The 15,944-nt window shown below is 37.3% G+C and overlaps 1 protein-coding gene across 1 annotated transcript; it reads right to left on the minus strand.

Moving 5' to 3' along the window:
• Nucleotides 1–397: 397 nt before the first annotated feature.
• Nucleotides 398–5,455, minus strand: LOC147804323 (uncharacterized). The gene has a single exon (XM_087151524.1). The coding sequence runs from the start codon at nucleotides 5,453–5,455 to the stop codon at nucleotides 398–400; it is 5,058 nt and encodes a 1,685-aa protein (XP_087007650.1).
• Nucleotides 5,456–15,944: the final 10,489 nt, after the last annotated feature.

Genomic DNA, 15,944 nt, shown 5'->3' on the forward strand with positions numbered 1-15,944 from the left:
TATTATTTTTATAAAACAAATACATAACGATTACGATTAAAACTACTAAATCGATTCTCAACACTCCCACCTTTTGTATTGATTTTAATCAAGACAAAACTTAATAAACATATAAAGTTAACCAAAAAGGGGGAAACGTTAGTGAGAAATATAAACAAACTACTGAGAGAAACAACTGTTACTGAAGTAAAGTACTTTAACTGAAATCTATAAATTAGTTTAAAATTTACTTTATGACATAAACTCTCTAAAGAAAAGAATAAAAAAAAAGAAAAAGTGTCTTTTCAGTCAAAGATCTAGTCTCTTGGGCATCTTTACTTGACGACCACTTCGTGTATTTTTTATTTCAGGAGGCTCTTCAGAGATATCAAAGATACCTTCATTACTTATTTTCGTTTCATAATTTGGGGGAACTGATAAGTCCTCGAAACGTATTTCCAAGGGATAAAGTCGTTGTATTGGCCGAATAATGGTAGTATGAGCCAGTTTTAACCGAGCGACTCTGTGTTTTCCATCTTTCAATTCTTTTGGAATTACTAGAACCCACTAGTACAATATCACCCTCCTTTAGTTTGTAGCGTTGTTTTTCCTCAGGATTTTTCACTAAAGCGGCTAAGTATTCTTTTTGGAATCTCTTGCGAAAACCATCGCGTACCTTTTGCAGGTAGCGCAGCCTTTTTCGCAAATGGTTGCCATCAATCAGATCTAGATCGACTGTGTCACAATGTAATGGTGTGGTAACTTCGCGCAAGAAATGGGAAGGAGTCAAAGACTTTGGCTCTTCAGGGTCCTCAGATGTATAGGTTAGAGGTCTTTGGTTGATGGTACTCTCGCACTCAGCTAACATAGTAAGCATCTCTTCATAGTTAAGACTTGCTTTGCCAAGGTTTCTCTTTAGAAGATCCTTGAGAACTCTAATGAGACGTTCCCACCATCCACCGTACCACGGTGCACTTGGGGGATTGAAATTCCACTTTATTTGAGATGCTGTAGAATCTGCTTGAATAACTTCCCAGTCCAAGTTTTGAAGTGCTCTTGCCGTGCCAATAAAATTCGTTCCTTGATCCGTATATATTACACTGCATCTCCCTCTACGAGCGATGAATCTTCTTAATGCTTGAATAAAGGTATCGGTTGACAAAGATGTTACTAACTCAAGGTGCACGGCACGGTACACCGCGCAAGTAAATAAAATAATCCAAGCCTTAATACGTCCTCGCAGAAAGACAGGGCCAGCTAAATCTGCCCCGACGACTTGAAACGCAGCAATTCTTTGGATACGATCGACTGGTAATGGCGCACTCTCCGTAGTTGAATGTTTCGAGGAATGTCTTTTACAGGGAATACACTTTGAAATAATTTCCCTGATAATCCTTCGTCCTCTGGGGATCCAAAACCTGCTTCTTAAATATCCTAAAAGGGTCTGAATTCCAGCATGTTTTAGAATCTTATGTGTATATTCAATCAAACGCCGAGTTATTTCATGATCAGGAAGAACAATAGGGTATTGAAAGTTCTCATCGTCTTCTCCAAGTATAAGACGGGTCTTGACCCTCAATATACCTTGTTCTTCATAAAATTTCATAGAAGTTTCATACTTCTTCCTATTCACATCCGTCCACTCGTTTTGAATCATCTTTATCAGGCATAATTCAGCAATTTGAAATTCTTCACTGGTAATTGCTCCTTTAATATTTTCTCGAACTTTACTACAGTTGACACAAAAACGGAGCATCCATGCAACCATCCGCACTATCATAGAATATTTCGAAAAATATAGAAATCTGTCACTGACCACTTCCCTTTGAACATTTGCTGCACTCGTTACTATCTTTCGACATTCTTTCAGCGCTTCCTCCGGACAAGACAAATTTGTAACCGGCCATGACTCTTCATCTTGTCGTAGCCACGAAGGACCCTCCCACCATTTCTGGTGTAAAAGATCATACCAATTACAAGAACGTGATGGTAAATCGGCAGGGTTTAACTCTCCTGGTATGTGTCTCCATGCGTTGATATCCGTCAGCTTTCTTATTTCTTTTACTCTATTTCCGATAAATGTATTCCAAGGTTCTTGCTTCCTTATCCACGCTAACACAACCATAGAGTCACTCCAAAAAAATGTCTTAAGAGGCAACTTCAGGGATTCTGTAATAGATTTATGCAACCGAGCAGCGATGACAGCTCCCAATAATTCTGCTCTTGGAATCGTTGGACGGTTCATTGGCATCACTCTAGATTTTGCAGTTACCAAATTTACAAAAACTTCTCCTTGCTCTTTACATCTCAAGAATGCACAGCATGCATAAGCTTTCTCTGATGCATCTGAAAAAATGTGTAAAGTTGCATCATCGACATTACCTCTAAACATTCTTCTTGGAAGAGTGCATTGTTCAATCAGACCAAGATGTTTTGCCCACCTAAGAAACCTCACTTTAAGATCTTCGGGAAGCTCTTCGTCCCAATGTAATTTCATTCTCCAGGCCTCTCGTAGTATCAATTTCGGTACGAGCATTGCAGGACATGAAAATCCTATTGGGTCGTATATGCTGTTTACTACTGAAAGTAACATTCTTTTACTCGGTAAAGGACTCAGGTCGGCAATTGTTTTAGGGAAAATACATGATATTTTATCTGTTTCACAATTCCACTTAAGTCCTAATACTGACTGAATCGGATTTACGGAAGAGCCTGTAGAAAACCAACATCGTAAATCAAAGCACCCAGCGGCCATTATCTCGATTGCTTGAGTTTTTAAAATTTGAAACTGATCTTCCTCATCCACACTGGTAACCAAGTTATCCACGTAAAAGCCGTCTTCTAATTTACTTCTTGTAAAATCCATGTCTTTACCTTTAAATTTTTCCTGACCAAGGTGATGTAGTATCGTTGCATTCAGTAGGAAAGGAGAAGTAGTAATTCCAAAAACGACACGGCAGTGTCTGTATTCGACGATAGTTGAACAATCAGAATCCTTATACCACAAGAATCGCAATACATCTCTGTCTACTTGATTTACACTTATCTGCAAAAATGCCTGTTTAATATCGGCAGTAACTCCCTTTGCACCCCATCTGAACCTGTTTAGTAAGGGAGGAATTTGCTGTGTCAAACTTGGTCCAGTACTAAGACAATCATTTAATGAAGCACCACCTTTAGTTTTGCATGAACCGTCAAAGACAGGCCGTATTTTCGTTGTTGCGCTTGATAACTTAATTACTGGTCTGTGTGGTAGGTAGTAGACTGAATTCTTTACTTCCGATAACTTAGTTTCCTCAATAATTCCTTCTTTTTTCCAATTCAAGAAAACTTCGCTATATGATTTTAATGTGTTTTCTTTTACCATATTCTTCGTAACAGAACGGAGTCTAGATACGGCTACTTTACGATTGTTGTATAAGGGAGGATGTCCTACCAACCAAGGAAGTGTAACTTCATAACGATTTTCATTATTAACCTTCAGAGTTTCTTGAAAATGGATCAGTGTGTCTTCTTCTAGCATTCTTTTCTCGTGCACTTCTGTTGGATCTGTTATTCCTAAAACTTCCAAATCCCAAATGTTATGCAACTCAAAGTTATTCAATGCTAACGATACCATATTGAAAACTTCCTTTTTCTTTCCAAGACCCATGATGGTCCAACCAACTGTAGTTTCTATGGCTGTTATCCCTGTTTTGAAAACTTCTACTCTACCTGTTAAAATACTGCCAAGGACATCTGCTCCCAGTAGGATTCTTATAGGCAACGCATTTCTACCTACATCAGATAAAATTATCCCACGGGAAGATAATTCGGAAATAAGCTTTTCATCTTGAATTCTAGGTAATGCCGTACAAATTTTTGACTGATCAAGGAATGTAACTGGCATAGAACATTTTCCGTCTAAACCTTCTATAGTCAATTTATATTTTTTATGCTTAGCAGCAGGTGTTGTTCCTCCACCAAACAAACCTTGCGAAAGTATTTCGGTACCTGAAGATTGAAGATGTAATTCTTTAACTAAACTAGTTTCGATGTATGAACGGTGTGATCCATCATCTAATAAAGATCGAACACAAACCTCTTTACCATCATTACGAAGTCTTAACATAACAGTCTTAAGATAAATTTCTCTTGGCGACGATTGAGAAGAAAGCAGTGCTGTGGCATTTTCTTCTTCATGCCCTTGTTCCTTGTCAGGGGAATTCATGGATCCTTTGCTAAAATTAGGGCACAATATCACATAATGTCGTTGATTGCACAATAAACACCTTACTTTACTTCTACAATCTCGGAAAAAATGTCCCTTTTTTAAACATAATAAGCAACATTTTGCTTGCTTAACTGCTTTTTTCCTTTCTTCCAAACTCAAATCAGAAGCTTTTCGACAATCTTTGGTATTGTGAGGTTTATGACAAAATATGCAATCAGTTTTTCCGAACGATTTATCAGGAAGTGATGATATTAAAGCAGCGGCTGTTGGATCGTCCTGTTGAAATGGTTTATTTACTTCTTGTTTGTATTTTTGTCTCCCAAAACCATTTTCCGCTAAAACCCTATGTTCTTCACCTTCTACTTCATGAGAGAGAAAGGACATTAACGCTTCCAACAAATTTTCTTTAGTTAGATTTATCATCTCTTCTTCGCCAATTTTGGCATTTAATCTGTATCTATCCCACGCCTTTAAAACTTCAACGGGTAAACATGATTCTACAACCGGGTACAACATTGCTGCGTAATTTTTTGTGGTCACCCCCAATGTTTCCAGCGATCTCAAATTCGAACCTAATTTATCATAAAGCTCAGCAAGCCGTACATTTTGGCGATTTAGCACTAAAGCTAAAAGATCTCTAATGTAAACTTCTATCAATAAATCTGTCCTTCCAAAACGAGACTTTAAGTGTTCTATTACTTTCAAATAATTTTCTTTGGATGGTGGATAGCTGTCAACGATATCTCTTGCTTTCGTATTTGACTTAATAGACGCCAATAGATATTGGAATTTATCTTCTTCTTTTAAATTATTATCATTGTGAATGCGAGAAAACTGTCCCCAAAATGCTACCCAAGTTTTCGGACCAACTTCATATTCTTTCAAAACTATTTTTGGCAGCTTTAAATTTGCGCCAACTATTGACTGCACATCGCATGACTTGGCATCAAAATTTTTCTGAACATAAGAATCGTAAAATACTTTCACTTCAATAAATTTCTCTCTATAAGATTCAGCTAAATCAAATTCTTCGTCAGAAATATTACTTAACAAACTTATTTGAGAATCCAAATCAAACAACCTAGTCGATTTATCAACTATCTTATTATAAATAGTAAATATTTCCTTACTTTCAATATTTTCGGATTCTTCTAACTTAGCAAATTGATTGCAAGCAGTAGTAAAAGCACGGCGTAACTGTGTTCTTGCTTTTTTCAAATCTTCTACGTTACTTGCAATGTCATTTTCTTTTTCTTCGGCCATTTTCAGTTTTAAATTCCAGAGTAGGCTTAACACAAATCGTTATATTAACAATGCAATATTTCCAATCTTAATTGCAGAAATTCTTTTTAAATCACGGACGCCTTGTTTCGTTTCACGAACGAGGCCTAAATTATCAGCAATGAAGGCGAAATTAATAATTAAATCAACGCAAAGAAACGCTGAGTTCTCAATAAAAACAAAACAACCTTTCTTTATTACTTCTTACATCAGTCATAATACCCAGATTCAGGTTATTATTTTTATAAAACAAATACATAACGATTACGATTAAAACTACTAAATCGATTCTCAACAATAGGTGTCCATCGACGCAGACCAGTTGCCGCTTGAAGTGAGGCATCATATAAAACGTCTAAGGTTCGGAGACCGGTTTGGCTGGGAGAAGGAAATGATGTAACTTCCAAAGTCAAGGACACTCCTGATGCAAGAGGTGACTATCCTGCGCAGGTGATCTGACTGTGCACAACAATGTGTGCTAGAGATGCAATGAAACACAGAGAGTTTTCAAATAATTTTTTGTTTTAACATTTTGAAGTGATAGTGTAAGATCATGTTGCTAGAGAAATGTAGGCCGATTATTCGAAGGTTTTGGACCCAAGGAATGTGTTTGTTGAATCTAAAATTATCTGCTATCCGTCTTCTAGAGAAGTTGATGGTGGCACTTTTTTCTGGAAGAATTTGTTGTGATAAAATCAAAAGAGTAATCTTAATCGTTTTAAAGGTTTGTGGTTCTCTTGTTGGCAACACCAACCAACTAAGTGCTGTTATGCATTCTTCTCTCTGCTGTGTGCAGTTGTTATATGTTCATGTCCTTTTAATTAAATAGTAACCAAGTATTTCTTTAGCTGTGTGATATTTTATTTTATACTTAGTAGTACACTTAATTTTCACAGGTTATGGGCCCAGCGATTAATCTGTTACTATAGTATAAGCTATTCTTTGTGAACTGATATCGGTCTTAAGCCTAACTGAGTGATAAGCGTTGACTGTATTTTGTTGAGCTTTGATTATGGAGTTTAAAACTCATATAGAAAAATTAAAAGGTTCAGTGAACTGGTCTAAGTGGAAACGACAAATTGAATTGTTATTACGTCATAATGAAGTGTTGGACAACGTAAATGGATGTAGGAAATTAACTGAAAATCTAAGTGAAAGTGCCACAAGTGAGGAAAGAACTGCATATGAAAAGCAAGTAAGAAGTTTTTCCAAAGATGATGCTTTGGCACAGTTAATTTTAGTTGGTAATATGGATGATAGCAATGTAGAATTAACTTCTACATGTGACAGTTCTAATGCTACGTGGGAGAAACTGCTATCTGTTTATGAACAGAGTTCAGGTCAAAGACTTGATAGGTTAATGGAAAGCTTTTTTGCAGTATGTGAAAAAGATATGGATGAGGACATCGCAACCCACATTGCTAAACTGCAAAGAAATTTTTCGGAGCTTAATGATGAGCTAAATCGAGTCGCCAAAACTATTTTGCCTGACCTGTTATTAATGAGCAGAATTCTATCAACACTTCCGCAGGAATACTTCGAGTTTAAGAGTGTTTGGGAGTCAGTTCCCATTGAAGAACGGAATGTAATTAAACTAACTGAAAGGTTACGCCTAATAGAGATGAGGTTACCCGCCAAACAGACAAGTTCTTCAACAGCCTTAGTGGTTTCAAAAATGAAATTTGAAAGAAAATGCTATGTTTGTAGAAAAGTTGGACATTTTGCAAAAGATTGCTACAGAAATAAAAATAAAGTTGATGGTGATGCCTTCATGTGCTTTGGTGAAAGTAACACAAACAATGAAGTTTGGTTGGCAGATAGTGGAGCTACTGCTCATATGACAAAATATAAAGTTTATTTTGTGGACTTTAAACAGTTTGATATACCAAAGAAAGTGTACATTGGAAACAATGATGCCATATTCGCCTATGGTGAAGGTACTATCAACGTTGAAATGAAAATCTGTGGTAATTGGGAACGAAATCATTTAGCTTCTGTGTGGTATGTTCCTGATATTTGTAAAAATCTTTTTTCTATTGGACAAACTATAGCCAAGGGTTTTGAGTTTAAAGCAACAAGAACTGAATGCGTGTTTATTCGAAATGGAAATGTGCGATTAAAGGGCGTCTGCACAGCTAATGGCCTATATGCTTTGAAACTGAGAGTCCGAGCACCTAGTGTCTCTGCAAATGTATGCATTGCTGCAAGAAATGACTTGCAATTGTGGCACGAAATGTTGCGTCATCAGAATAAAGCGCATGTTAAAGAGATTCTTAATAGACATGATATTAAAGTTGCATGTAAAAATGAACTGTGTGAAGGATGTTGCTTTGGAAAACAATGCAGGAAGCCATTTGGAACTAGAGAACGCCCAACAAAAGCAGGAGAGTTGATACATGCTGATGTAGTTGGATCCATGCATGAGAAATCTCTTGGTAATTCAAAATATTTTGCGTGTTTTAAAGATGACTTTTCAAAATATCGCAGAGTGTACTTCTTACAAGCTAAAAATGAAGTAACCAAGAGCTTTCAAAATTTCATGAATGAAGCCAAAAATGTAGGGCATAAAATCCAAGAATTTCTGAGTGACGGAGGAACAGAGTTTCAGAATTCTGAAGTGAAGAACATTCTTGAAAGTGAAGGAGTGACCTCTCGTATATCTATGCCTTATACACCGGAGCAGAATGGTGCTGCTGAACGTGAGAATCGTACACTTGTGGAAAGTGCGCGTAGTATGCTACATTCACAGAATCTTCCCTTAAAACTGTGGGCTGAGGCTGTAAACACAGCTGTATATGTTTTAAATAGGACTGGATCTTCATCAGTAAAGTCGAAAAGTCTCTATGAACTATGGTTTGACAAGAAAGTTCCTAGCATCAATCATCTAAAAGTTTTCGGTACAGAATGTTTCGTTCACGTACCCAAGCCAAACAGAAAGAAATGGGATAGTAAGAGTCTCAAAGGTATATTTGTTGATTATTGGGGTGAAAAAGATGGTTATAGAATATATATTAAAGAACAAGACAAAATTATACTAAGTAGAAATGTTATTTTTCAAAATGAAGAGGTAGTCTCAGTTGGTACTACTTATTCTTCTGTTGAGGATACTCAACAATTTGTAGAGGTAAGCAAACTTGAAGAAGATCTTGTTCCTGAAAATATTGAAGGAGTTAGTAACATTATAGATAATGAAAGCATCGCTGAAGAAACAGTTAATAACTCCATTAGTGTAGGCAACATTGAAATCAATATTGATGAAGTTACAGATGAAAACAATGACTCTACTTATCTGAGAGATAGAAATAAATTGAAAAAGCCTTCCAAGTTAAAAGATTTTGTTCTTTTAGCTGAATTAGCTGAGCCAGAAACTTATAAAGAAGCCATGTCTTCTGAGAATTCTGAAAAATGGCTATGTGCCATGGAAGAAGAAATGAATTCGCTTCTGAAGAACAAGACTTGGGAACTTGTTGATCTGCCTCATGAAAGAAAAGCTATTGGTAGTAGGTGGGTTTTTAAATTGAAGATGAATGCAGATGGGTCTGTACAACGTTTCAAGGCTCGTTTAGTAGCTAAAGGATTCAGCCAAAAATATGGTGTTGATTTTTCAAAAACGTTTAGTCCTGTTGCTCGATGGGAAACAATAAGAACAGTTTTAGGAGTTGCTTCAAGTAAGAGACTGAGACTTTCACAATTTGATGTAAAGACTGCATTTCTTTATGGAGAATTAGCAGAAGAGATCTATATGAGTCAACCAGATGGGTTTAATGATGGAACTAATAAAGTTTGCAAGTTGCTGAAAAGTATTTATGGGCTTAAACAAGCCTCAAGGTGTTGGAATGAGCGTTTCAAAATATTTGCTGAAAGCTGTGGTTTGCAACAATCTTCTGCAGATCCTTGTTTGTTTTATAATGAAAGTAAAACACTTATTTTAATTGTCTATGTTGATGATGGTATCATAGCCACCAAAGAAGAAGAGATAGCTAATGAGTTTCTTAACAAACTTAGAGCAGAATTTTGCGTAACTGTTGAAGCTGCTACTCATTATTTGGGTATGCAAATTGAATATTTTCATGATGGTAACGTTTTCATACACCAGGAAACTTATTGTAAAAAAATTCTGAATCGCTTTAATATGTTAGAATCCAATCCAATTAGTGTACCAATAGAAAAGGGCTTCATTACAAATGAAGATTCACCATGTCTTCCAGATAATGTGCCTTACCGTGAAGCTATAGGAAGCTTAATGTTTTTGGCTATGGTCACAAGACCTGATATCGCCTATGTGATAGGTGTCTTGTCACAAGTACTGGAAAAATCGAAGCAACAACACTGGAATTTAGTGAAAAGAACCTTTAAATACCTTAATGGTTCTAAAAAGTGTGGAATAATGTTTAAAGCTGATTTAAAATGTAACATGCAGTGCTTTAGCGACTCAGACTATGCAGGTGATCCCCTTAGTAGAAAGTCTACTTCAGGAATGGTTTTCATTGTTGCTGGTGGTGCTATTGGGTGGAAGAACCAGCGTCAAAAGTGTATTGCCTTATCGACAACAGAGGCAGAGTTTGTGGCTGCCAGTCAAGCAGGAAAAGAAGCTGTGTGGATTTCAAATTTGATGAATGAATTGTGTTCTGTTGATGAAATGCCTATACTTAATGTAGATAACCAAAGTGCGATTAAATTAATTAAGAATAATGTTCTCCATAACCGAACAAAGCATATTGATGTGCGATACAAGTTCATAAGAGAACTTTATGAGAACAATAAACTAGGTGTGTCTCACTGCAGTAGTGATTCACAAACTGCTGACTTATTTACTAAGGCTCTGCCTAAAATTAAATTTGAATATCTTAAGAAATTGATAGGAATGTTAGACTTGTGTACCTAATTTTTCCTTATTTTTTATAGAGAGAACTTATTCATTTTTTGATTTAGGGGAAGTGTTGTGATAAAATCAAAAGAGTAATCTTAATCGTTTTAAAGGTTTGTGGTTCTCTTGTTGGCAACACCAACCAACTAAGTGCTGTTATGCATTCTTCTCTCTGCTGTGTGCAGTTGTTATATGTTCATGTCCTTTTAATTAAATAGTAACCAAGTATTTCTTTAGCTGTGTGATATTTTATTTTATACTTAGTAGTACACTTAATTTTAACAGAATTTCAAGGCTCCAATCATTACTACACCATTTCTGAATTTGGTGGAGAGAGAATTGCATTTTGCGTATTACTTCGTAACTGGATTCTGAGACTGCAATTAGATCGATATCGTCCCCGAAGATAAGGCGAGACTAAGACGAAGGTCGGACAAGTATATCATGACAACTATATTTCTTTTAGCGTTTACTAGATAACACAAAAATTAATTCGGAAGTCCATTGTCGTCAGCTGGGCAAACTGAATTTCTTTCTGGCAGTTAATTAATCATCAGAAAAGGTATAGTGTTCGACCAAGAAAATGCGAGACCTCATACAAGTTTGGTCGCTCACCAAAAGCTTTTACAGCTTGAATGGGATACACTGCCACACTCACCATATTCTCCAGATCTGGCGCTTTCGAACCTTTACTTCAAATGAAGAGGTCAAAAATCACCTGGATCAGTTTTTTATAAGCAAAAATCAAAACTTTTATGAGCGTGGAATCATGCTACTGCCAGAAAGATGGCAAAAGGTGTTGGACCAGGATGGCCAATCTATAATTTAATAAAATATTTATTCATTAGGCGAAAATTGTCTTTCATCCCCCCCCCCCAAAAAAAAATAAGAACGAATTTACTTTCCGAGTTACCCAAATAAGAGGTAAATAAGATTCAGGAGTTGTCTGACTTTTATTGTTAGGTAAATGTTAAAAATCAATTGAAATTTATAATTTTTCTAAGTTTTCAATTTTTGCAGATTAGCAAGTTGTCATTAAATATGATTTTTAAGTCAATTTGTTTAGATACATAAAATAACATATACAAAAATTTTACTTGTCTGAATAATTAGTAATATTGAATTATAGTCTTTACATAAATAAGAGTTATTCATAGAGATTAAATTTTATAACGTAGCACTGAGAATTTACATTAAAGAAATGGTTTGAAAACTATAATTTTGATTTATATTTTAAAGTGTTTAAATTGGAATGAACTGAGAGTTTTAAAACATTAACATCATATTTTCTAGTTATTAAATAGTTTCTGTAACAGAGAGCGTGATAGTAATAATTATACTTATGCGACGCAATAGAGAATGAACGCTCACTAATCTCGCATGCATTAAAAAAAATATGACACAACACAACAAAACACAAACAAAAAGTTTTATCTAGCGGGCATCTTCGAAGTATGTACCACTTTTTAAAAATAAATATAGATACATTATGGTTGACCGACTGAATACACTTTATATGTAGTACAGGAGTATAGAAAAGTTAGAAATTTCTAAAAGCCAGTATATTATGTTACGAAAAAGTAACAAAACTGTATTTTGTTTTTCCAAATTTTTTAATTTATTATTTTTTTAAATTTTATTTTTATATTTTCATATTTTTTTCATAGCTATTTTCAATTTAATATCTAAAAAATAAATTGGTCTAAGGTCTGTTTATTATTTGTAAAAGCCAGAAGCACTGATAGTAGCTTGGAAGAATTAACTATAATGGGGAAGTATATTTTTATTAAATTAGCTTGAGCTTTTTTGTTCAATTTATAATAGTATTCATTTAAAAATAAAGTTCTTTGAATCACGTTAAAAGGATAATTTAGAATTTATTTTTCAAAAAATATACTTTTCTTGAAGTTTATCTATGCTGTAAGAGGAAGAGGTTAACTTAATGTGCAAAAATAGATATATGAGGTGAACAAGATAAATTAAAACATACTGATAAGCTTATACTCATGTATAAGGGTATCTGCTACTTTTGCAAATAAACGGCAATGGTTGCGAACTTCGTATTTTAACCACGCAGAATGTTTATGCATCCAAGAGACCTTCTTAAAGCACTCAGACGCATTCAACTTACCACCATTCTCTATTTATCGCCAGGATCGTGATGGACAACGAGGCGGTGGTCTCATCAATGCAGTTAATAGTCGTTATCCCTCCAGACGAATACAACCTCCTCCTACCCCCTCCATAGAACATGAATGCATTATAGTAGAGACAGGTGTCGGACCACAACTACTAACTATTATTAACATCTATTCCCTCCCCCCCAGGAAGGCTGGATCTACATTGGATTGAACAAATTGTCCACCAATCAAAACCACCATATCTGATAGTAGGCGATCTCAATGCACGCCATCGAGCCTTGGGCAGCTCCAGTGACTCACCAGGGTCTGCCCAATTCCTCGACTATGTAATATCAGAAAACTTTTGCATGTTCAATTTATCGACCCCAACCCGTTTTGACCAGCATCATAGACCATCGCTGCTCGACGTGGCTCTTGTATCTCCAGACTTATATTTACTTTGCTCTCATGAGGTCCATGCGGATAGCTTCGATAGTGACCACGTACCCATAAAAACGGGGCTCCGGTTATGATCTGGATTACTCCCGTCCACGAATTCTTTGGAATGCCTTTCCTACTCAAGTCAATGCTACCATAAAAAATAGTGGTAGTAACACAATTGCAGAATTCACTTCGACGTGCACTAACACACTACAGGCAAATCGCTGATGGCAAAAATTTCCGAAGGCTAAATACCCCTAATGGTGGTCCTCCTACCTCTCTCACCTACTTGGAAGGAAAAGACAAGCATGGAGGCGGGCCAAACGCTCTGGTGACACGGCCCTTTGGATCAAGTCTAAGAGAACTGCTGCTCACCTCCTACTCACGATTAAGAAGGAATCCAAAAAATACTGGTCTCAACTTTGTTGCTCCTTAGGCTCCTCCCCAAACATCTTTAGGTTACTTTAAAAATCTTCAGCCCACACAATCTCATGTGTCTGACTCCCATCTTATCCTATTGCGGGGAAATAAGCACATCTTTGACGTAAATCAACAGGCTGACCTTTTTGGTCAGTTTTACGCCAGAGAACCAATCGTTATGTGCATCCCTTACGACTCCAGTGAATAAGACTCATACTCAGCTCTATCAGAACCTTTCTAACTCGTAGAACTCCAAACAACCATATCCTTAGCCAAATCAACTACACCAGGTTCGGACAGAATCTCAAACCGTATGCTAAAGGGGCTCGATGACGAATCCCTAAACATTCTGCTGTCCCTATTCAACGAATCTTTGTCCTCAAGATCGCTTCCGGTGGAGTGGAAAACTTCTACGGTGCTCCCTTTCGCCAAACCCGGAAAATCACGCCTCAAAACCTCTTCTTACATGCCTATATCTTTAACCAGCACCCTTTGCAAAACTATGGAAAGAATGATACTCAAACGTTTGGTTGCATACCTCGAACATCAAAACTCTCTCCACCCTTATCTACACGGATTAATTCCCCGTCGTGGATGCGACAGTCTCCTTTCGACTCTAGATCATTATATTTGTTTTGCAAAAGCGAACCACTTATTTACAGTCGGAATCTCCTTGGATATCGTCCAGGCCTATGATAACGTCTAGGCAGATGGCCTTGCATACAAACTCTTACAACATAACATCAGGGGATATCCTCATCCTTCGTCACGGATAGATCCTTTTGAGTGCGCTGGGGGCATACATACTCAAGGGCTTTTAGCAGCAGTAAGGGCGTTCCACAAGGATCAGTGCTATCGCCTCTCCTCTTCATCTTATATATAAATGACATCTTTGATATCCTTCACGAAGGCGTCAATTGTTTTATCTCCGCAGACGATATATTCCTTCTAATCTATTCCCCGAACCTGCCGTCTCTAACCCGCAAACTTCAGCTATAATTTCTACGTCTACAGAAGTGGTTAATAGAATGGCACCTTTCTGCAGACATTGGGAAATGTCGAACTATAGATTTTTCCTATAGAGCCATCGAATCCCCTCCCAACCCGCACTTCCAAGGAGAAACCATCATATGGACGCCACATATGCGCATTTTAGGGGTTTACTTTTCATCGAACCTCAGCTACCGCCACCACTTTCAGGAAAAAAGAATTTCCACACTAAAAAAGCTTAACATACTAAAATGTATATCAAGAAACTCATGGGGCGCACGCTCCTTCCACTTACTCCGAATTGTCCAGTCATACATTACGCCTACGCTGGATTTCGGCTGTCACCTGCACTCCCCCGCCAGCAAAAGTGAGCTCAAGATACTCGACACTGTGTGCCATGCCGCCTTGCGGAGAGCTACGGGCCTTCCCAAATGGACTCCACTACCGCTACTTTACCAGGAGGCAGGCTGTCCTAATCTCCAAGAACGCCAGAACATGATCTCCATGCGGTCATAACCATTAATCATATGATTAAAATGCACTATCGAATTCCGAAAATACCCTCAAAAGTCCGTATACATCTCACAAATCTCCCCAATTAAAACAAGAATCTACCACCGATCTTAATACCTACCATATTCTGGGACTTTGTCCGAAATAATTGGCCACACCACACTCTGATCTATACAGATGCCTCCCGAACATCAGACAAGGCAGGAGTGACAATATACAACTCCCGCTCCGGATCAGCGATGTCCGGATTCGTTCCATCCATTTACTCGGTCCTTACAGCTGAGGGAATAACTATATTATTAGCACTTCAAAAATGCTCTGTCCCGCAGTGGACTGATCGTTAAGACACGGTTCCCAGCAGATCACCGAAGTCAAGCATCACTGGCTGCGGTCAGTGTGCGGGTGGGTGACCACTTGGATCAGATTGCGTAGGGACCGAGGGTGTGCGGTATTGGTCCTCGCTAAACTGTGCTACCGTAAAGTGCTCGACTTCGCGCGCAGGTCGTCGGGCTACCGAAGCGGGGGTGCCATCCCCTCCGCAGAGGATCAGAATTGTGATGGCATGTCTTCGGATCATCCTCCGGGATGTTTCCCAGACCGTCGCCAATAGCCCATTGTGCAGCTCTTGTGCGACGTAAATTAACAACAACAACAACAATCAAAAATGCTCTACAAGTTCTCGAATTATGGATGGGTGATCGTGTAAAGCTAAGGGTGGTGGCGCTAGTGGTAAAATTGCTCTTTCAAGACTTCCGGGTTACTGCTTCCGATATATTTTTTCGCCGCAGATTGAAAAAACGCGCCACCATATTATTGCATCATATCTTTTGCCGTATTTCACAAGTACCGAGTTCTTTCTTTCGGCCTTTAAACTTCAGCATTAACATATTAATATTATAATCATTAGAATATTTTCTAATTAGGCTAACTTAAAAAGATATTTTTTAAGATATTTTTAGCGACATTTTATTCAAATGTAGCCAAATAAGGGATAAAATACAAAACATGGCAAACCTTAAGAATTATTCACAATGAGATATTAACTTTCCAAAATTTTTTTTGGCCTTACGACCTCTGAGAATCAATACATTTCTGAAAGCTCTTATGAATGGTACAATTA

This window comes from Parasteatoda tepidariorum, chromosome 9 (genome assembly GCF_982258835.1).
Source record: "Parasteatoda tepidariorum strain Cologne lab strain chromosome 9, Ptep-v5.0, whole genome shotgun sequence".
NCBI lineage: Eukaryota > Metazoa > Arthropoda > Arachnida > Araneae > Theridiidae > Parasteatoda > Parasteatoda tepidariorum.